This window comes from Piliocolobus tephrosceles, chromosome 8 (genome assembly GCF_002776525.5).
Source record: "Piliocolobus tephrosceles isolate RC106 chromosome 8, ASM277652v3, whole genome shotgun sequence".
Taxonomy (NCBI): Eukaryota; Metazoa; Chordata; class Mammalia; order Primates; family Cercopithecidae; genus Piliocolobus; species Piliocolobus tephrosceles.
The window spans coordinates 2,267,717-2,289,867 of NC_045441.1; the positions used below are offsets into that span (position 1 = coordinate 2,267,717).

At 52.5% G+C, this 22,151-nt stretch overlaps 1 protein-coding gene across 7 annotated transcripts in view; it reads left to right on the plus strand.

The window, feature by feature from the left end:
• The window catches only part of IQCE (IQ motif containing E), a 50,756-nt gene that overhangs the window by 12,806 nt on the left and 15,799 nt on the right, over window positions 1-22,151 (plus strand). For 6 of the 7 annotated variants that reach the window (XM_023188480.2, XM_023188477.2, XM_023188479.2 and 3 more), the window contains 11 exons: window positions 221-355; window positions 1,441-1,511; window positions 5,530-5,643; window positions 5,761-5,811; window positions 9,934-10,004; window positions 11,290-11,362; window positions 11,677-11,726; window positions 13,654-13,817; window positions 15,220-15,275; window positions 17,277-17,476; window positions 20,570-20,674. In XM_023188480.2, coding sequence (XP_023044248.2) covers window positions 221-355; window positions 1,441-1,511; window positions 5,530-5,643; window positions 5,761-5,811; window positions 9,934-10,004; window positions 11,290-11,362; window positions 11,677-11,726; window positions 13,654-13,817; window positions 15,220-15,275; window positions 17,277-17,476; window positions 20,570-20,674 — 1,090 coding nt within the window. Of the gene's footprint in view, window positions 1-220; window positions 356-1,440; window positions 1,512-5,529; window positions 5,644-5,760; window positions 5,812-9,933; window positions 10,005-11,289; window positions 11,363-11,676; window positions 11,727-13,653; window positions 13,818-15,219; window positions 15,276-17,276; window positions 17,477-17,624; window positions 17,645-20,569; window positions 20,675-22,151 lie in introns of all 7 variants that reach the window. The other variant, XM_026447200.1, reaches the window with a different exon arrangement.

Below are 22,151 nucleotides of genomic sequence, written 5' to 3' on the forward strand. Positions count from 1 at the left end.
GGTAGAAATATTTCTACTGTGGAAATAGGCAACTACTGTAATCAGGACTTTATTAATTTATATTTGGGAGCCGGTTATTAACCATTTACCAGCACACCACTGACGGCTGGTGTCTACCAGTGATTAAGCTTTCTTCAATCCAGGAAAGTTGATTAAAAACAAAACCTCCCATTGTGTGTGTTTGTACCTGTCATGTTAAACCTATGCACATTCAAACCAGGAAGTCTGACCCAGGCCCTGAACTCACCCCTCACCTGGGAGCACGCGTGGACCGGCGTCCCCAGCGGCACTCCCGACTGTCTGACAGACGCCCTCAGAGTGAAGAGGACACATCTCAGGCGCTCTGCCAGCAACGGTGAGCATGCCAATGGTGGCAAGGCCGAGGCCAAGGAAGAACAGGAAGGAAAGGACGGTCTCTGGGCTGGAGGCGTCCTTCGTCAGAGCGGGATTTCAGGCTTCATGTGTGAGCTCCGTCCGTGGGAGGTTTTGGGAGGCCGTGGGAACAGTGACTCACGAAACCCCGCCTGCGCCAGAAGGTAGCTTTCCTCGTGGGTGCAGAGATGTCTTGCCAAGTGTTATTTGTACCTCCCACCTTAAACACAGAAGCCTACTTAAATTTATTCATTGAGTAAATGATATTAGGAACAAATAATAATAAATAAATAATGATAAAAAGTCCAAGTTGCACCAAAGAGAATCAGCTTGTTGCTGTGTTTATATTCCTGTCTAGTCTCTCTCTCTCTCTTTTTTTTTTTTAGAGATGGGATCTCGCTATGTTGCCCAGGCTGGTCTCAAATTCCTGGACTCAAGTGATCCTCCCACCTTGGCCTCCCAAAGTCCTGGGATTACAGGCGTGAGCCACCGCGCCTGGCCTCTCTCTTTATCCACATGTTTCCCACCTATCCTCCTTAATGAAGAACAGCTTCCAGGGTGTTTTGAAAACCTCCTTACTGTACCCCAGGAATTGATTACCTTCCTGCTTTTACTGGTTAGGAGTTATCTTTTAGGCTGAAATTTAGAGGTTTAATATACTAGGTATCATTAAAACCAAAGTAAACATGACTGTTTTTACGTTGGAATGAGTGTTGAGATGCTCTGTGCATTTTTTGTGTTTGGTATTTGTTTGTTTTGCTATTTAAATCTGAACGTGTCCCTCCTCCTTCTGAGTCCCTTTCATCCTTTTAGTGTCATTAAACTTGGTCTTCACATCTTTATTTATTTCCTTTTTGCTTCATCTCTCTATATCTACCATTTTTGATTTTCTTGCTACTTGGGGAAGTATCATGATCAGGCCAAAAAACGTGGAATTATTTTTGCTTTTTTAATTTTTTCTTTTTTAAAAGGAAAAGGTATTAACTTCCAGGGTTTCCTTGAAGTATAGCCAATAATTCCTTCTACTTTTTAGATAGTCTTTGAAAAGATTTGTCTGTCTTTCTCTAGGTCACGTCCCTGGGACTCCTGTCTACAGAGAGAAAGAAGACATGTATGACGAGATTATTGAGTTAAAGAAGGTAGTATTTCGGTTTGTTCTCTATTGATTTGAAACAGTGAAAGCTTCCTATAACAATCTATTAGAACATCAGTGCCTGTGCTGGGAGGTGCCCAGATGGGAAGAGCGGGAGCGTTGGGGTTGAACCTGAGTTTGAGCCATGGCGTAGTACCCTAGGAGTTGGTGTGTCTGGTTAAAGGCCGTAGCACCAGCACGTAAAAGGCAGCAGAGCTCATGTTCCGTCCGTGTTCTCCTTCTCCAGCGTGATGGGGAAGACTGGATGAGGACTAGATAAACTTCAGAGTCCCCTTGTGTCCTGAGATTGGGTACGGTGATAAGGTCACTGGTAGAGTTATCAGTAACCTTCCACGTATGCCATGCTTTATGTTATCAAGACATCTCACATGCCCTATCTCAGTTGCCCTCTACAGAAGCTCTGTGGGACAGGCAGGGCCACTTGTTACAACCACCATCTGCTGATGGACTTGAGACTCAGCGACGTTAATAGTCTGTCCGAGGTCAACCAGTAGCAGAAGCAAGATTCAAGGTCACCTGCCTCCCAAGGCCAAGATTCTCTATTACCCCGTGGCCCCTCCCATTCATGAAAGCATGAACTGCGTTGAGCTAGATCATCATTGTCACTGCCACCAGCACCGTTACCATCCCGCTGGCTCTCAATATCCATAAATGTTTGCCCTGGAGAAGTCATCTGTGTTCATTTCCTTCCATAATTTTAGTCTGTTTATAGACCTACTGTCTCCACCAGTTGATGTGTGTCTGAGTCACTGCGTTCAGCTGGGGCACCAGAGGGCAATAGGGCATTGGCAGCCTCACCCCCAGAGCACGGAAGAGGATCGGGAAGCCGTTTCCCCTGGCGAGCTGGGAAGAAACTGGGGAACCTGGAGTAGGCCGTTGTACAAAAAACAGCACCTTCTCTGTTGGCTGTAGAGAACAGTCAGACTTGAGGCTGTGTGAGAACGCTCTTGCCACGAGAGCTGTCTGAATGGCCGTGCTGCTGAGGAGCAGGTGCGTGCCCTGGCCTTGGAGACTCTGAGCACAGGCAGCGGCTGCGTGTCGGGGATGTCACGGACGTGATCCTCATTCTGGTTGGAATGAGCTGAATGAACTCGGTGTGGACCGGCGGGTTATCTCGTTTGGGATTTTCTCAGCCTCTTGAATCTGTAGGTGTGTCTTTTGTCAGATCTGGGACATTTTCAGCTATCGAGTCTTGAGTTGTTTTCTCAGCCTTGCCCTCTTTGGTTACAGCTGCTCAGGTCCCTGGTCTCTCTTCAGTGTTTTCCCCTCCGTCTTCCTTCATGAAGATTGGGTAGCTTCGTCGTCCGGCCCTCCAGCTCACGGATGCTTTCCGCTGGCCTCTGCATCCTGCCGTTGAGCCCGTTGTTGGGTGTAACCTTACTGTCTCTGTTCGGTTCTGAAATCTCCATGCGGCCCCTTCTGTCTTGGTCTTCGCTGAGACGCCTGCCCTGCCTCTTCACTTGTTTCAAGCGTGTCTGTCGTCGGTCACTGGCGCATCTTTGTGGTGGCTGCCGTAAGTCTGCGGCGGGATTCTAATGTCCAGGCCATCTCAGTGTTGACGTTGTAGCTTGCTTTTCTTCATTCAGGTTGAGCTATTCTTGGTTCTTAGTATAAAAGTGATTTCCTTGAAACCAGGACGCTCGGAGTGTTTCGTCGCGAGACTCTGACTCTTGCTCAATCCTGTGCCGTGGCAGGCCTCCTCTCACGCTGCCCTGTGGGTCAAGGGGGCACCGCCTCACTACCACCCGTGAGGGTGGAGGTCCAGTTCCCACTCAGCCATCATCAACACCTGCTCTGGGACGGGCTCCTCATTCCCGCTGGGCGGGGCGGGAGTCTGGGCCCCTCACTCAGCCTCTGCTGCCGCCGCCCTAGCTGGGAGGGAAGGGCCACCTGTACTGCTCCCGCTCAGCCTTCGCCGATGTAGGGGTGGCCTTGCTGCCGCCAGGCGATGGTGGTCCTGACTCTGCGTGGCCTCCTCTGGAGCCCCACCAGTGCAGGAGGGGAGGGGCCTGGGTGCAGCCGGACAAGGGTGAGTGTCCAGGCTCCCCACGTAGCCTGTGCTGCGGGGAGGACTGTGGCGTTTTCCGTGGTCTGCCTAGGGTAGAGCAGTTCCTGCCTGTCAGTTGCTGCCTTGTTGGTCTGTTCCTTTCCTTGTCTTCTGGCTGGAGAGAAGAGGCTTTGCGTGGGCTTTTATTGTCTGCACCCATTGGCGTTTTTAGGCTGTTGGCTTCTCCAGCATCCAGCCCAGATGAGGCAGAAAGAAAACTGAAAGAGCTCCCTGCCGTGTCGATCACTGGCCCCCCAAGTCCCGGCCCGTCTGCCGCCTCCACCTTTCCAGTCTTAGGTCGCGTTACACATGGAGCGCAGGTGTTGAGTGGAACTGACGGGAGGAGTTGGGAGGGGTGAATCTAGGTCATGCTCCTGGAAGCAGCAGTCCCATTACTAAAGCTCCCATCTTCCTCCATGGCTGGGCCTTCGCTCATTTACTCCACAAGCTGAGTACCGGCTTGCCATCATGCCTCCTGAATCTGTGGGTTTGTCTGCAGCGATCTTGCCAGCTGTGGATGTGGCTGAAGTGCCGAGCCACCCCCACGGGGTGCGCATTCCAGATTGTCTTTTGCTCAGAGGTCCGGTCTCTGGAACGCCACAGTCTTTTGCAAGAAGGCCGTGTGGGAGGATGGCTGGCGGTTAGATGCAAGCTGACGCTGGGAGTTGGTGAGCTGTGGCACAGCCCAGCCTACATGCTGTTTCTTTCCTGGACTTTATCTACCACGAAAATAGTAGGAAGAACATAATTTCAAAGTATAGGATAGTTGTAGAGATTGAATAAACTTAGTTTTGTAAGAAATCGACTACACAGTCTTTTTTTTTTTTTGAGAAAGAATCTCACTCTCATCTAGGCTGGAGTGCGGTGGCACAGTCTTGGCTCACTGTACCCTCCCTGTCCCAGGTTCAAGCGATTCTCCTGCCTCAGCCTCCCGAGTAGCTGGGATTACAGGCACCTGCCACCACGCCCGGCTAATTTTTTGTATTTTTTGTAGAGATGGGGTTTCACCATGCTGGCCAGGCTGGTCTCAAACTCCTGACCTCGTGATCCACCCGCCTCGGCCTCTTAAAGTGCTGGGATTACAGGGGTGAGCCACCGCACCGGGCCCCAACTACACAGTCTTTCCCCCGTCAGGTCACCACAAATTGGTAAAGAATTTGTCCACAGATAAAGATTGGGAAGTACTGCCTTCTGCCTGAGCTGTAGCTGAGGATAAGCATTTGAAATGCATATTAGCCTTGGATGAGTTTTATTGATAAAAACATGAACAAAACGGACTTTCTTGTGTGGTCATGGGAGAGAATGCATGGTGCATCACCGTCCAGCCCCAGTGTTGGCGGCTTTCCTTTCCCGTGTACTCCGTGGGACGGGGTTTCTCAGCACGGGTGCTGTTGATATCTTGGGTGGGACAGTTCTTCTCTGTGGGGGCTCCCTACCCATCCAGCTTTCCCCGTCCCCACCCACTAAATGCCAGGCGTGCCCTCTGGTGCCCTCACGTGACATCCAGATCTCCCCCCACCCACCATACACCGTGCCAGGCAGCTTTCCAAATCTCCCAGCTCAGTGCTTCCCTGGGCCTGTGCGCGGTGTGGTGTGCATGGCTGTGTGCGGTGTGTGTGTAGTGGTGTGTGCATGGCAGTGTACGCGGGGACGTGTGTGTGGCATGTGCGCAGTGGCGTGTGCGGCGCTGTGCGTGGGGGGACCTGTGTGCGCCGTGTGTATGGTGTGGTGTGCTTGGCTGCGCAGGGACGTGTGTGCGGCATGTGCTTGGCTGCCCGGGGACGTGTGTGCGGTGCGGGTGCAGCAGTGTGTGCTTGGCTATGCGTGCGAGGACGTGTGTGCAGCATGTGCGCAGCCGCGTGTGCTTGGCTGTGCGTGTGAGGACATGTGTGCGGCTTGTGTGCGGCGTGTGCGCAGCAGTGTGTGGATGGCTCTGCATGGCCCTTCTTTTCTTCAGTCATTGCACGTGCAGAAGAGCGATGTGGACCTGATGAGAACGAAGCTCCGGCGCCTGGAGGAGGAAAACAGCAGGAAGGACCGGCAGATAGAGCAGCTCCTTGATCCCAGCCGGGTAAGCTCCTGGCGCTTCAGGGACGGGGCGCGGGGAGGGTCCTCAGGGCATCTGCCAGCCAGCCCTGCTGGGGGCTACACGGAAGGCCATCTTCATGTCTCAATCTGCTTACCACAGGGCACAGATTTTGTTCGGACTCTGGCAGAGAAAAGGCCCGATGCCAGTTGGGTAAGTATGGGCTGTGCAGGACAGAGCCTTTCCCCAGACGCCAGTTATGGGGGACAGCCACAGCGGGGACGCCTTTCCCTGCAGCACCCACTCATGAAGAGTAGCAGGCGGGGGGCGACTGCGGACCCCCAAACCCTTCTCCACTGACACCTGGGGATGCCACGGGGAGGGGGTCCGCAGGCTCACCACAGAGGCCAAGCAAGACACTGTAGGAAAAACCCGTCACAATGGGCAACTTCTCCCTCACACCTGAGAAAATACATTAAGCTCAACAAGTGCTCCCAGCACTTTGGGAGGCTGAGGCAGGTGGATCACTTGAGGTCAGGAGTTCAAGACCAGCCTGGCCAACATGGTAAAACCCTGTCTCTACTAAAAATACAAAAAAGTTAGCCGGGTATGGCAGCCTGCTCCTGTAGTCCTGGCTACTCAGAAGGCTGAGGCATGAGAATCGCTTGAACCTGTATGGCAGAGGTTGCAGTGAGCTGAGATGGTGCCACTGCCCTCCAGCCTGGGCGACCAAAAAAAAAAAAAAAACAAGTGCTACAGATGTAAATCAGGGAGCCAGGGCAGCGATAAAGTCCTTCAGATAGATCCAGACCCCCCAGATACTATGTGACAATATGTAAAAAGTGGAATGAAATGGAAGGAGGGAAGACGTTGCCTTTCGGTGTGGTAATGCCGTGGCGATCAAGTGTAGGTAGCACAGTACACCTCCTAGGAGTCAAGGAAGTACTTTTCTAAAGCGGGAAATGCTGGAAGAAAACCGAAAGGAATCCGATTTTGAGATTATTGAACACAAATAATAAAATAACATAAACAATGTGATTAATGGATTTGATCATGTAAAATTAGAAGTGACGGAATCAAAACCCATGGGACTGGGAGCACCGAGATCACTGTCATGGGGGAGGGGAAGGATATTATGAATCAAAACAGCAAAGTTTTCTGTTCAGAATATACAAAAAAACCATACATCTCTTTTTTGTTGTTGTTGTTGTTGTTGTTGTTTTTGTTTGAGGCGGAGTCTCGCTCTGCCGCCCAGGCTGGAGTGCAGTGGCCGGATCTCAGCTCACTGCAAGCTCCGCCTCCCGGATTTATGCCATTCTCCTGCCTCAGCCTCCCGAGTAGCTGGGACTACAGGCGCCTGCCACCTCGTCCGGCTAGTTTTTGTATTTTTAGTAGAGATGAGGTTTCACCATGTTAGCCAGGATGGTCTCGATCTCCTGACCTCGTGATCCGCCCGTCTCGGCCTCCCAAAGTGCTGGGATTACAGGCTTGAGCCACCGCGCCCGGCCAAAACCATACATCTCTAAAGAAAAAAGCCATCTCCTCTGAACTATGTCACAGATACAGAATGCAGAACGATTGTATAATCATTACGTGTTTAAAGTAGATGGTGAGAGCCTGGTTCTGCACCTGGGATGGCACAAAGTAAATCCTTAACAAATGCCTGTAAGTAGTGGGTACTTCCATAAGGAAAGGGCTCCATATTTTTGTTGTTCTGGTGCTCTGTGTGTGTGTCTGTGGCTTTTGTTTTTTTTTTTTCTTGAGACAAGGACTCACTCTGTTGCCCAAGCTGGCGTGCAGTGGCAGGATCATGGCTCACTGCAGCATTCGGCTCAGGCGATCCCTGGCTCAGGGGATGCTCCCACCTCAACCTCCTGAGTACCCGGGACCACAGGCACGCACCATCACACCCAGCTAATTTTCTTTTAGTTTTGGTAAGATGGGGTCTCACGAAGTTGCCCAGGCTCATGCGGTCCTTCTGCCTCGGCCTCCTAAAGTGTTGGGATTACAGGCCTCAGCCACCGCACCTGGCTAACGTTAATTTAAACTAGGAATTCTAGATCCTAGGGTATATGCAGTATTCGTTATCATATGGCAAATTGTCCACCAGAGTGGCTGCGCCCTACCACATCTACTTGTCATCACCTGCCGTCAAGAAACATTTGCAGATGTGCCTGAGGAGACCTGGCCAAGGATTTTGATTATAGGATTGACCAGAATCACAAAAATGGGCTACAACTGAAGTATGTGTCAGTAGGCTACAGTGACACGTTTTAGAGGATAGCCAAACAAAAAAAAAAGATTTTGAAAGGGTCTATTGGCCAGGCGCAGTGCCTCATGCCTATAATCCCAGCACTTTGGGAGGCCGAGGTGGGTGGATTACCTGAAGTCAGGAGTTCGAAACCAGCCTGGCCAACATGGTGAAGCCCCGTCTGTACTAAAAATACAAAAAATTAGCCAGGTGTGGTGACGCGCCTGTAATCCCAGCTACTCAGGAGGCCGAGGCAGGAGAATCGCTTGAACCCAGGAGGCAGAGGTTGCAGAGAGCCGAGATCGTGCCCCTGCACTCCAGCCTGGGCTACAAGAGTGAGACTCTGTCTCAAAAAGCAAAAAGCGTCTTATCAATAGGAGAGACTGGATAGAGAGACTGTGGGAAATAGTATGGATTCACAGGCACCAGCAGGGACAGAGCACCAGGAGGATTTGTTGAATGTCAGGAAAAAAAAAAAAAAAACATTCAGAGGGATGCGTGTGACAGAGCCCCGTTTCTGTGAGAACAGAGGGCCTGACTTCCCGAGTGCACACACACAACCATGCACAGAACCAGGTGCAGGGGGCATGCAAGCGGAAACAGGATTCGGTTGGCCGAAGAGGGGAGTGGCCAGGTCAGAGTATTTTAGTCTCTATAACATCTTCATTTTTGTTTTGTTTTGTTTTGTTTTTGAGACGGAGTCTTGCTCTATTGGAGTGCAGTGGCGCAATCTCGGCTCACTGCAAGCTCCACCTCCCAGGTTCACGCCATTCTGCCTCAGCCTTCCTAGTAGCTGGGACTACAGGCACCCGCCACCATGCCCGGCTAATTTTTTGTATTTTTAGTAGAGACGGGGTTTCACTGTGTTAGCCAGGATGGTCTCGATCTCTTGACCTTGTGATCCGCCTGCCTTGGCCTCCCGATGTGCTGGGATTACAGGCGTGAGTCACCGCACCCAATCCTGTAACATCTTCATTTTTTAAGGAAAATGTATTCATATATGACTTAACATAATTTATTTGTTTGTTTGTTTGTTTATTTTGAGACTGAGTCTGGTTCTGTCGCCTAGGCTGGAGTGCAGTGGTGAGATCTCGGCTCACTGCAACCTCCACCTCCCGTGTTCAAGCGATTCTTCTGCCTCAGCCTCCTGAGTAGCTGGGATTACAGGCATCTACCACCATGCCCGGCTAATTTTTGTATTTTTAGTAGAGATGGGTTTTCACCATGTTGGCTAGGCTGGTCTTAAACTCCTAACCTCAGGCGATCCACCTGCCTTGGCCTCCCAAAGTGCTGGGATTACAGGCGTGAGCCACTGCACCCAGCCAACTAACATAATTTAAAATGACTTTAAAATTCAGTGTCAAAGTTGTCTGTTCAAGCCTGGTGTGGTGGCTCACACACATAGTCCTAGTACTTTGGGAGGCCAAAGCAGGCAGATTGCTTGAGCCCAGGAGTTCAATGCCAGCCTGGGCAGCATAGTGAAACCCCATCTCTATTTAAAAGTGGTCTATTTAGAAGAAAAGAATGTTCTTTAAAGAATATAAGAATGTTATCTCCTCCGAGCAAGACATTCACAGAAAAGGAGGTGAGGAGGCCTCTGGAGCTATTCTCCCTTCCCCAGATGGAGGGAAGCGGCTCCTCGGGCCCCTACGGCTGCGCTGTCTCCCAGCCCCACTCGCTGCCCTGTGGAGACTGAACTGGGGGACCCTAGGGGCTTTGAGTCTGTGGGTTCTCCAGCTGGTGATGGGGCTGCTTCCTTTATTTAATACAATCAAGGGAGCACCCTGCTCTGTCCCCGAAGTGTGTGGTGTGCTTGGGGAAGGACTGCCGGTCGGTCAGTGTGCCCGCGATGGCTGCCACCTCCTCCTGCTCCAGCCGGTGTCACACCCCTGCCATTCACCCAGCTTTACTCAGGAAGAGGACAGTGGGCCCTCCCTCTTCCCTGGGCCCGTAGTCTAGAAGAGAGGACAGTGCTGGAGGGAGGAAGGACAGGGAGGTGTGCAGGTGCTCTGGGAGGAGGGGACAGCCACGTCTACTGAGGGAGAGTGGGGGTGGCCTGCCTGATGGGCACGTTCCCCGGGCAGGTCATTAATGGGCTGAAGCAGAGGATCCTGAAGCTGGAGCAGCAGTGCAAGGAGAAGGATGGCACCATCAGGTAGGTGCAGGGCCTGCATCCTCTCCCCTGCCTCCTGCACCCCTGTTCTGCTCACTCAGACTCCAGCCTTTGTTCCTCCCCAACCCCTGTCCTGTGTCCCTACTCCCACCCCAAAGCCGAAGGTAAATATTAGCTGCCTCTTTTTAATGTTTTTTATTGTCTTTGTTCCCTCTAAATATTTCCCTTCAACTTCTTCTTGTATTTAAGAAATGCTGGCCGGGCGCGGTGGCTCAAGCCTGTAATCCCAGCACTTTGGGAGGCCGAGACGGGCGGATCACAAGATCAAGAGATCAAAACCATCCTGGCTAACACGGTGAACCCCCGTCTCTACTACAGAATAAAAAAAAAAAAAAAAAACTAGCCGGGTGAGGTGGCGGGTGCCTGTAGTCCCAGCTACTCGGGAGGCTGAGGCAGGAGAATGGAGGGAACCCCGGAGACGGAGCTTGCAGTGAGCCGAGATCCGACCACTGCACTCCAGCCTGGGTGACAGAGCGAGACTCCGTCTCAAAAAAAAAAAAAAAGAAATGCTTGCTCTGTGGACCCCTGTATCTTTCCAGGATGAGGTTTCCGTGCCTCAGTCCTGCGCCGTCCTTGTGCTGTTTTTGGTGTGGCTACTCGCATTTCTTTACCTGCCTTTCGAGTGCGAAGGGAGAGTCTTTCTGGGCCGTGTTTTGGTTTCTTTAATGGAAACTGAGGCCACGTGTCCATTGCCTCATGTCTCCTGTTCTTACAATAGTTCCCGCCTCGTGTCCTGCCCAATTTTGTCAACTTTAAGTTTGCAGATTTCTTCTTGTTTCAGTGCAGAACCTCCATGACCTTACTTTGGTTTCTCTATCAGTGTCTCTATTTAAAGTCTACTCTCTGTTGAGAGCGAGGGGACAGCCTGACAGTGCCAGGGAAAAGGTGATTCTCTCTTCCTTACAAAACTAACCCCTCAAAGACGGCTTGTCCTCTCTAAGCTCCGAAGTCTTTCCTCACCATTAATCTAGTCTTCTAAAGACAGCATCTCAGAGAAGAATATCTCTAGGGAAGCTGTATATGCACTTTGGGAAGCAGCTGGTCTACACAGGGGATGCTCTCCAGTGTGAGGAATTCTCCCATCAGGCTCGAAACGAGTCCTTTGTTCAAGGCACAAGCTGAGTGAGGGCCCATTCAGGCTTTTCCCTCCCATCCCGGGTCTCTTCCAAAGCCTCTCCTCCTCCAAATGTTCTGGGAAACTCTTCCTCTTGCTCTGTCCCCTGGGAACACTGGCACAGCCCTGTTAACACTGAACTTGGGTTTTCAGCAAACTCCAGGCCGATATGAAGACCACCAACTTGGAAGAGATGCGGATCGCCATGGAGACGTACTACGAGGAGGTGCACTGTGCTGGGTGGTGGGGCGGAGGGCGGGCACCATGCTGGGCGGCAGGGCGGAGGGCCGGCACTGAGTTGGGGGCACCAAGTGGGAGGGGAGCAGCGCTGGCCCCAGGTGGTGAGTCGAGCCCGGGTGGCCCAGAGCTGCGCTCCTGGAGCCTGCTCCTGCTCCAAGCCCAATGGAAAGATGAAGTGCGACCACTTAGTTTTCGCCTCCGGCTGTGGGCAGTGGTCAGGACTGTGATGTCAGTCTTTTCAGAGAAGTTCTTCTCCATGCTAGCCTTGTGTTTTCATGCATTTCAATTTGGTATTTACAGGTGCATCGTCTCCAGACCCTCTTGGCAAGTTCTGAAACCACCGGAAAGAAGTATGATGACCGTTTGTGAGCTGCGTTTTGTGTGTTGCCTTCACATTGTGGAAGCTCCTCTGAGAGCGTGTGGCTGTCATGTGGGTGCAGCATACACTGCCCTTAGCTTGGCAGCGGTGCCAACACCGCACCTGTTCTGTTCAGGGTTAGAGTTGATGCGTTTCCATTTGCGGTGTTCACAGACTCCTCATAGTGACCACGTGTTGACGGCCCACGCTTGTTCAGTGCTGCCTGTGTTCATTCTAGATTCTACATCCTGCCTTCCAGCTTGGAGCTAGAAAGTGCTGTTTCAAAGCAGATCCACCTTTTTAGGAAGACATTGCATACAAGGACAAGTTTACTTTGCCACCTAATGTTTTCCTAAATAAGTTTATCAGGAGAAACACTGAGGTTCCCCTTGTCTGATCTCCCATATCCCTTTCCCAGCGGATGCAGTACCCGGCTGCCATCCGCGTCTGGGTGGCTGATCCCTGGCAGTGGCTTTGGCCGTGTCACTGGCCTCTGCAGCAGCTTGCTGATGTCATGGACTGCTTTCCTTTTTCTTTACCCCTAATCCTTAAAACTGGTTGGAAAACTTTTTCTGTAAAGGGCCAGATACTAACTACAATTGATTCTCATTATTCAGTTACCAAGTGTCTGTAGGTTTTCCTAGTGCAGTGGTTATCACCTCCACCTTACAGAGTTACAAAGTCTCCATGAAAATGGAATGAGCGCATACTAAACCACTGCTCCTAGGGGAGGTACAGGGCTCCTGCGTACTTCTGTTCACAATATTTTTTGCTTTTTGGGAAAATGTTGCCCAAGCTGGAGTGCAGTGACACGATCTCAGCTCACTGCAACCTCCGTCTCCTGGGTTCAAGTGATTATCTTGCCTCAGCCTCCCGAGTAGCTGGGACTGTACAGGCATGTGCCACCACACCCGGATAATTTTTGTATTTTTAGTAGAGACAGGGTTTTACTATGTTGGCCAGGCTGGTCTCGAACTCCTGACCTCAGGTGATCCGCCTGCCTCGGCCTCCCAGAGTGCTGGGATTACAGGCGTGGGCCACCGCGCCCAGCCTGGTCACAACATTTTTATCAGCCAGTCAAAGTATAACCTGGCTAATGTGTGTCTGTTTAAAGACACGCTATTTAATAGTGATTGTGGATTAATTTTCATCAAACTCACGGCTGGCCTGAACGAGGCTTCTTGCACACACATAAGCGTCTCCACAGGGGCCCACACAGCCTTCCTGAGCTTAGAGGCACTGGACAGCACTCAGACTGCAGTCCAGCCCACTCAAGGCAGCATCACCAGCAAACAGCACAGAAACGTGAGAGCCACAGCACCAGGCAGGCCACAGAAAGAACACTTGTTTTCACATGAGCTGAGGTGAGGAGCGGAGCACCACCTGGTTCAGCCCGAGCTGGGAACGTGCGCACCAGCGACTGGCATTTTTCATCACCTGTGCACGTGTGAGAATTCCCACAAAACCCCCGTGCGTATTGATTTTGGGCTGACAGATCCATTTTAGCAGCAAGCACATTTGCAATTATGGGATCTGCAGATAATGAGGATCGACTATACTTTAGACCTTGTGGGCTAAGAGGTGAAATCTGAGCTGTTCTGCAGGCACCTGGTGGAACAAGATACGTTTCCACAACCCTTCTAGTGATGGCATGGAAAATATAATGCTGTTGCTTGAGTACGATATTGTGTTACGCAGGTTTACCTTGCATAAGGATGGGGTTCCATTTTGGGTGCTAACGTTTTGCTTATTTAGGGTTCAAAGTTATTACTGCCTATTTGATTTCAAATACTCACCTGCAAAAGCCACTGTGAGCTCATGACCAACAGAGCAAGCTGTGATTCACCTGCCCCTCGTTTCAAGCACGTGTGAAACCAGCTTAGCAATGCAAACCTCAGCCCACGATTTGGTTATTCCAGGCCCCTGGGGGAGAAGAAGACGGGCGCCAAAAGGCAGAAGAAGATGGGCAGTGCCCTCCTGAGCTTGTCCCGGAGCGTCCAGGAGCTCACGGAGGAGAACCAGAGCCTGAAGGAGGACCTGGACCGTGTGCTGAGCACCTCCCCCACCATCTCCAAGACACAGGGTACCTTCCTGAAAGCCACTGCAGGAGGGAGGCCAGGGAAGGGCGGGGCATGGCCACTGGACAGGCACCATGAGGGCAGATGTGAACCCTTGAGCGACGCCAGTTCCCACGTGCACCAGCACCTGCCACGGGCCACGTGGTGTCCAGGGGATGGAGCCGCGAACGGATGCTCACAGACATCCCTCGAGGAGACAGTGCTGTGGGAGGGAGGGAGGAGCTGGGTCAGATGCGTGACAGGTGTGTCAGATGGCCGTGCCGTGGAGGAGGGGAGGAGGACACATTTTGGGGTGAGGCAGGTGGTATGTGCAGCTGCAAGCAGGGTTGACAGGAAGGTGCCCCCAAGACAGTGACAGCTGAGCGGGACCCAGAAGGAGCGAGACAGCCATGAAGACGGCAGCAGGGGTGGGACAGGCAGGGCAGGGCTGAGTGCCTGGGAGACACGTGGAGTGTCGCCCCTGAGGCCCAGTGGGGCGGGGCGGGGCAGGGTGCCATGGGAGCCTTAAGGATGCCGTGGGAGTGTTAGGCAGAGGGTGGAGGGGGCCGTGCTGCTTCCCGAGGACCCCTGGCTTCTGTGCAGAGACAGGGATGGTGGCAGACAGAGGCTTCTGCACTTGTCTAGTCGGGCTGCTGGTGGCCTGGATCGGGGGAGCAGTGGGTGTGGTGAAAGGTGGTCAGGGTCTGGTTGCGTCTTGTAGCCAGAGCTTAGGGAAACTGCAGAGAGGGTGTAGGCTCTGAGAGGGAGCAGCCAGGCTCCAAGGCTTTTCGTCCCAGCAACTGAAAAGACAGAGTTGCTGTTTCCTGAGATGGGGAAGGCAGAGGGGCAGGTCTGGGGAAGAGCCACGGGAGGTCTGAGTGTGTGGGAGTACGGGCCAGGCAGTGGCTGTGTGGGGGTGCAGGGCAGAGGCCTGGTCTGGAGAGCCAAGCATTGCGGGTCACCAGCACTCAGGTGGATCGAGTGAGCTCACCGGAGTGAGAGGAGCAGAGGTCAGGCCCTGAACCTGGTGGTGTATGGTGGGGCGGGGGCAGCCAGCAAGGCAGAGGGGAGGAGTGACCAGCGAGGGACTGTGCATGCCAGGAAGGGGACAGGCTGAGAACTGATTGTTGGATTTGACAGAATGACAGTCATCGGAGATCTTGATGAGAACTGTCTTAATGGCCTGGCCAGGAAAGCATGTCACCCTGAGATGCTTGGAGGCCATTAATACAGACATCTCTGCACGGTCCAAGGGACAGACTGGGCCCGTGCTGGCGAAACCCCCAGGGGGCTGGGACCTGTCCGTGTGGCTCTGCAGCCCCACAGGCTGCTCCGCTGCGGGAGAGGAGCCTCAGGCCTTACCTGAGAAGGGTGGCCCTACTGGCAGTGCTCGCCAGGAGCCGTTTGAAACCACACTGCTTCCCTCAGGTTATGTGGAGTGGAGCAAGCCCCGGCTGCTGAGACGCATTGTGGAGCTGGAGAAGGTGAGCCGGCATCTCAGGGCCACTGTCCTTGAGGACCAGGGGCCTCATGCTGTGGGGACGGGCTCACGGGGTGTGGAAGGTGGCGCTGAGCATGGCACTGGCTGTCCGCCAGGCAGCACCACATACAGACCGCAAGGAGACTTCTTCCAGGTGTAGACAATGCTGAAGGCAGCTCTCACGCCCCTCGCTGGGCTGTGAGCTTCTGTGCGTGGCCGCAGGCAGACGCGCTTCGCACTGGAGCTCCTCACGGTCCAGCCCGTCTGTGCAGGCTGTGGGCTGTGCCCTGGCCGTCGACGACCAGGCCCTGCCTCCACCACTCGAGTTGTGTTGGAATCGACAGGGAACTGTTGACCCAACTCCTGATCAGCCAGAAATATTGGGAAGTGAACGTTTCCCCACATCCCCTACGTGACTTTGCAAAGTAGGAATTAGGCTGATTCTATTGGAATTGGACCTCTGTTTGGGGTTGTATTTTTAAAGATGGAGTCTCACTCTGTCCCCAGACTGGAGTGCAGTGGCGCAATCTCAGCTCACAGCAAGCTCCACCTCCCAGGTTCAAGTGATTCTCCTGCCTCAACCTCCCCAGTAGCTGGGACTACAGGTGCCCGCCACCACGCCCGGCTAATTTTTTGTATTTTTAGTAGAGACAGGGTTTCACTATGTTAGCCAGGATGGTCTCGATCTCCTGACCTCGTAATCCACCCGCCTTGGCCTCCTGAAATGCTGGGATTACAGGCATGAGCCACCGAGCCTGGCTGGTTTTTTCTTTTTTTTTTTTTTTTCTGAGATGGAGTCTCACTCTGTCACCCAGGCTGGAGTGCAATGGCGTAATCTCGACTCACTGCAACTTCTGCCTCCTGGGTTCAGGCAGTTCTCCTGCCTCAGCCTCCCCAGTAGCTGGGATTACAGGTGCCCACCACCATGCCCCACTAATTTTTGTATTTTTAGTAGACATGAGGTTTCACCATGTTGGCCAGACTGGTCTCAAACTCCTGACCTCAAGTGATCTGCCCACCTTGGCCTTTCAAAGTGCTGGGATTACAGTCGTGAGCCACCGCGCCCGGCCTGGACCGTTGTATTTTAAATAGTAAATTGGAGCATCTGTGTTGTTTGGCCAAGAAGAATAAACCTAGAGGGAAAAACGTTTTTAAAAAATAGTTTTTTACGTATTTACAGTGTAGAAAACTAGCCAGATACAATGACTCACACCTGCAATCCCAGTACTTTGAGAGGAGGATTGCTTGAGGCCAGGAATTTGAGACCAGTCTGGGCAACATAGCAAGACCCCGTCTCTACAAAAATGAAAGCAATTAGCCGGGTGTGATGGTGCACACCTGTATTCCCAGCTTCTTGGGAGGCTGAGGCAGGAGGAACGCTTGAGCCCAGGAGTTCAAGAATGCAACAAGCTGTGATTGCACTCCAGCCTAGGTGACAGAGCCAGACCCCGTCTCAAAAAAAAAAAGAGAAGAGAACTTTCTATAAATTGTGGGTTTAAAATATAGAACTTGTTGGGAAGTCAAGGCACCCAGAGGTGGTTCGGAAGCACAGTGGGTAGCACGTCCGAGAGCCGGGAGAGGCAGGAGTGGAGGGTGGGGACGGGCTCAGTGGCACTTTGCAGGCGACACCAGGACGTCACTCGAGACTGAAAGCATAAAGGCTGAAAATGTCGGCAGTTCCAGGGGACAGGAGGGTAGATGTGCAGAGTTGTTTGAGTCACCTCCCCTCGTGCCCTCCTCTCTGTTTTAATGGCTTCTGCCGGCACCCTGTCTCGGCAGGGGTCTGGCGTGCCTCACTTCTGATTAAAGAGAGCTGAGCAGGGATCATGCTCTTCCAGTAGCCCTGTGCCCCGCGGTGTCTCCGAGTAACTCGGGTCCCCTCAAAGCTTTCTCGTGGCCCTGCTGGAGACTCAGTTCGCCCTGGTTCGGTGTCTCTTTTCTGGGTTTGGTAAATAGAAAGTAGAAATGAGAACTAGCATCTAACACGCGCCTGTGTTGCCTCCAGAAACTAAGTGTGATGGAGAGCTCAAAACCACATGCCGCAGAGCCAGTCAGATCACACCCGCCAGCCTGCCCTGCATCCAGCTCTGTGCTGCACAGACAGCCACGAGGGGACCGCAACAAGGACCACGAGCATCTCCGAGGGGCTGTGAGAGACCTGAAGGAAGAGCGGACTGCCCTGCAGGAGCAGCTGCTGCAGAGAGAGTAGGTCCTCCCGAGGCCCCGCCAGTGTCCCCACAGGCACAGCTGCTGCGGAGAGAGTAGCTCCTCCCGAGGCCCCGCCAGTGTCCCCACAGGAGCAGCTGCTGCAGAGAGAGTAGCTCCTCCCGAGGCCCCGCCAGTGTCCCCACAGGAGCAGCTGCTGCAGAGAGAGTAGCTCCTCCCGAGGCCCCACCAGCATCCTTGCCAGGGAAGCAGCTGTCACTCCCTGTGGAAACTGATCTTTGCCGGGGTTCAACAGTTGTCAGTTTGGAAAACTGTTCAGCTCATAGTGGTCGCTGCATAAATATTTTTATATGATTCTAAAACTTTTATATGATTCTAAAACCACTTTTGGAGGTGAAATAAAGGCAGCTTTAGTGATAACAAGAAGACACTAACTGACCATATTACATTATCAAAAGCATGAGGGGTCGGGCATACCTGTCATCCCAGCACTTCGGGAGGCCGAAGTGGGAGGACTGCTTGAGGCCAGGAGTTTCAGACCAGCCTGGGTAACATAGCAAGACTCCATCTCTCCAAAAAAAATTTTTTAATTAACTGGGAGTGGTGGCTCATGTCTGCAGTCCCAGTTACTCAGGAGGCCACGGCAGGAGGATCGCTGAGCCCAAGAGTTCGAGGCTGCATTGAGCTATGATCATGTCACTGCACTCCAGCCTAGGCAACTGAGTGAGACCTCAACTCAAAAAAAAAGTGTAGGGAATGGTGGGAGAGCACATTTAAATCTCTCTACCCTGAATTCCAGAGAAATCTTCAAATTGTCTACTAGAGACGAATTTACTTTCATTGGTTTATGTAAAATCAGTTAGATTTTATGCAGCATGGTCTTAATTCAGTAATGTGTTTATGGGGCATATGATCTATTAATACATATGAAATAAAACATAAATGCTGCAGCCTGATGCTGTGGCTCACACCTGTAATCCCAGCACTTTGGGAGGCCAAGGTGGCAGGATTGCCTGAGTCCAGGAGTTCGAGACCAACCTGGGCAGCATAGTGAAACCCCATCCCTACAAAAAATACAAAAGTTAGCCATTCGTAGTGACTCTAGCCGGTAATCCCAGCTATTTGGGAGGCTGAGGTGGGAGAATCACTTGAGCCTGGGAGGTCGAGTCTGCAGTGAGCGATAATCATACCACTGTACGCCAGCCTGGGTGGCAGTGAGACTCTGTCTCCAAAGAAAAAACAACAACAAAACAAAACCGAAGAAGACCTAAATGCTGTGAAATACTGGGTGTGAACACAGGGCTGGGAAGGCAGGGCCTCACCGGGTGTTCCGGAGCTCCATGACCTGTGGCCACCTAGCACCCAGCCTGGCTCCTGTCCTCCTATTTGCGGCTCCTCTGGGCTCGGCTCCGCCATGAGGCAACCACCTCTATCATCTTTGGAATGATGTTTCTCTCTAGTTTGCAAGAACTACCGTGACTTGCCCCTCAGAGTGGCCTGTGAAGCAGCAGCAGGAGCAGGAGCTGGGAGCTGGTTAGTATGCAGGAGCCCAGGCCCTACCCCGGCCTTCGGAATCACACTCTGCATCCAGTGGGATCTGCAGGTGATGGTTTTTTTTGAGACAGAATCTCGCTCTATCGCCCAGGCTGGAGTTCAGTGGCACAATCTGTGCTCACTGCAAACTCTTCCTCCCCAGTTCAAGCGATTCTTATGCCTCAGCCTCCCAAGTAGCTACGATTACAGGCATGCGCCACCACACCCGGCTAATTTTTGTATTTTTAGTAGAGATGGGGTTTCACCATGTTGGCCACGCTGAGTCTGGAACTCCTGATCCAGATCTGCCCGCCTCGGCCTCCCAAAGTGCTGGGATTACTGGTGTGAGCCACCACGCCCAGCCCTACAGGTGATTTGTGTGCCCTTTAGGGTCTGAGAACTCGGCCAGTGCCTCCCAGCCTGCTAAGTTCTCTGCTGCCTGCTGTGAACAGTAGAAGGCCAACCCGTCACCACTGTCCTTACCCCTCACATGAGGTCTCAGATCGCATTTATGGCAATTGATAGGTCGTTTGTAAAAATTCGTATTTCATGGCAAGCTTTTCCAATTAAGCCATCATTACAGAGTTTATAGACATCAGGTAAAAAAAAATTAAGGTAGTCATGAAAGGTAAATAACTTCTGGAATTATCTATGAAACTGTAAAGTGGCGTGATAAGAGCCACCTCTTATTAGCCCTAACTGTGTGACAGGGGCTCTGCTAAGCACTCTAGGGTTTCTGGCATTTAATAGCGACTCGCAGGCCCTGAGCAGTCAGGGCTCGCAGACAACATACAGTCCAGCTGAGACTCGGACAGAAGTCTCCGTTGAAGGCCAGTGTGTGGCCATCACACCACATGGGACGCAAGAAATGCATCTGGGAGCGGTTCAGCTGGAGCCCCGCACAAGCAGTGGCACGGTCTAGGCAAGGCAGGCCCCTGTCCCATTCACGAACCCCGCGCCTGCCTGCAGCACCCCCACGCGGGTGTGAGGTCCGTGCCAAAGAGTGGCGGCTGGAGGGGCAACTCCCCATTCTATGGCCTGATGGCAGGGCCTTCTCTGGCATCGTCCTGTTGATCCCCTGCACACAGCAAGTGCTTGGTTCAGGGCAGGCAGGGCCCTGAGGTCTGTCCTTGGCACTGTGTGATTAGAAATGGGCCTTTTGGCCGGGCGCGGTGGCTTAAGCCTGTAATCCCAGCACTTTGGGAGGCCGAGGTGGGCGGATCATGAGATTAGGAGGTCGAGACCATCCTGGCTAACATGGTCAAACCACGTCTCTACTAAAAATACAAAAATTAGCCAGGTGTGGTGGCGGGCGCCTATAGTCCCAGCTACTCGGGAGGCTGAGGCAGGAGAATGGCGTGAACCCAGGAGGCGGAGCTTACAGTGGGCCGAGATCGCGCCACTGCACTCCAGCCTGGGCGACAGAGCAAGACTCTGTCTCAAAAAAAAAAAAAAAGAAATGGGCCTTTCGTGGTCCTCCCGCCCCCACTGTCCTAAGGAAGGGTTGAGCACCGTCACTTTTCAGAAGCGCCTTTCTGCTCCGACATAACCTCCAGTTTTCGTGAATGCTAACAAGTCTCCTATTCTCTGTGTGTGCAGTTTGGAGATAAAGCAGCTCCTGCAGGCGAAGGCCGACCTGGAGAAGGAGCTGGAGCGTGCAAGGGAGGGCGAGGAGGAGAGGAGAGAGAGAGAGGAGACTTTGAGGTATGTGACCTGGGTCAGGGCTGGAGAGAGGAGCCAGGCGAGTCTGCACTCCCGCCACCACTGCAGCCCCCCGAGACATCTCAGCCTCGCTGCCAGCCAGGTTTTTAGAAAGGCCACACCTCCCTGCAGTCTTTCCCTGGTTTTCTGTCACCCAGTTCGGGAATAACCTCTTGGTGCTGAGCAGAGCCTACCCTCTGGCGTCGTGGCCACCTCCCAGGGGCATCCTCTGCTCTGGCTGTGCCAGCACCTGCCCCTTCCCAACGAGCCATCACACTGGCCTCTGGTCAGAGCCACCCTGGTGCGGGCCACGTCCTCAAGAGGGGCCGCCTGTGCCCTCAAAGTAACGCCATTCGCGAGAGCCAGGAAGCAGCGTCCACCCCACGGTCCATCAGCTTCTGGGGGACAAACACCCTGAGATCGACCACACGGAGGCGCAGAGCGGTCAGCAGTCCCGACAGGCCTGGCCCGGGGACCCTCAAAAACATGGTGCTCAGCAAAGAAAGCCAGACACAAAAGGCCACGTAGCACACGATTCCGTGCGCAGGAAACGTCCAGAACAGGCGGACCCACCTGAAAGTGCTGCTGCTAGGGGCTGGGAGGGGAGCGGGGACTGCTGACGAGCATGGGTTCCTTTCTGGGGCGATGCAAATGTTCTGGAATTAGATAGGGGTGGTAGGTACACAACATTGTGAATATGCTAAAATTCACTGAATTCTACACTTTAAAATAGTGAATTTTATGTGATGAGTCTTAACTTTTTAAAATGCACAAAAAACTAGGTTAGAAATCTGAGCAGACATATTTAGCACTCAGAATAATTAGTAAGACATAGATTACCGGAATGAAGAAAACCTTGGCTGGGCACAGTGGCTCAGGCCTGTCATCCCAGCACTTTGGGAGGCTCAGGTGGGCGGATTGCGCGGTCAGGAGTTCAAGACCAGCCTGACCAACATGGTGAAACCCCCTCTCTACTAAAAATACAAAAATTAGCTGGGCATGGTGGCAAGTGCTTGTAATCCCATCTACTCAGGAGGTTGAGGCAGGAGAATCACTTGAACCCGGGAGGCAGAGGTTGCAGTGAGCAGAGATCATGCCACTGTACTCCAGTCTGGGCAACAGAGTGAGACTCCATCTTAAAAAAATTTTTAAAAAAAGAAAATGTTTCATTTTCAGGAGAAATCTGACTGAATTCTGTCAGAAGGCTAGAATTAAAGTGAATCCAAAAGAGCACATGTGCAGAAATGAATTTTTTTTTTTTTTGCCTTTAGTACCTGGAATGAACATCTAAATTGCAGTGCCTTCTGTTCATACTGTTTACTAAAACGCCAGTGATCCCTGCTTATTTATCTCAAATGTGTGGGCTCAAGTGATCCTCCGGCCTTGGCTTCCCAGAGGGCTGGGATCACAGGCGTGAGCCCCCGCGCCCGGCCTCCTACTTACTTATCAGTCACACAATGGATTCTGTTTTTAGTTCTTA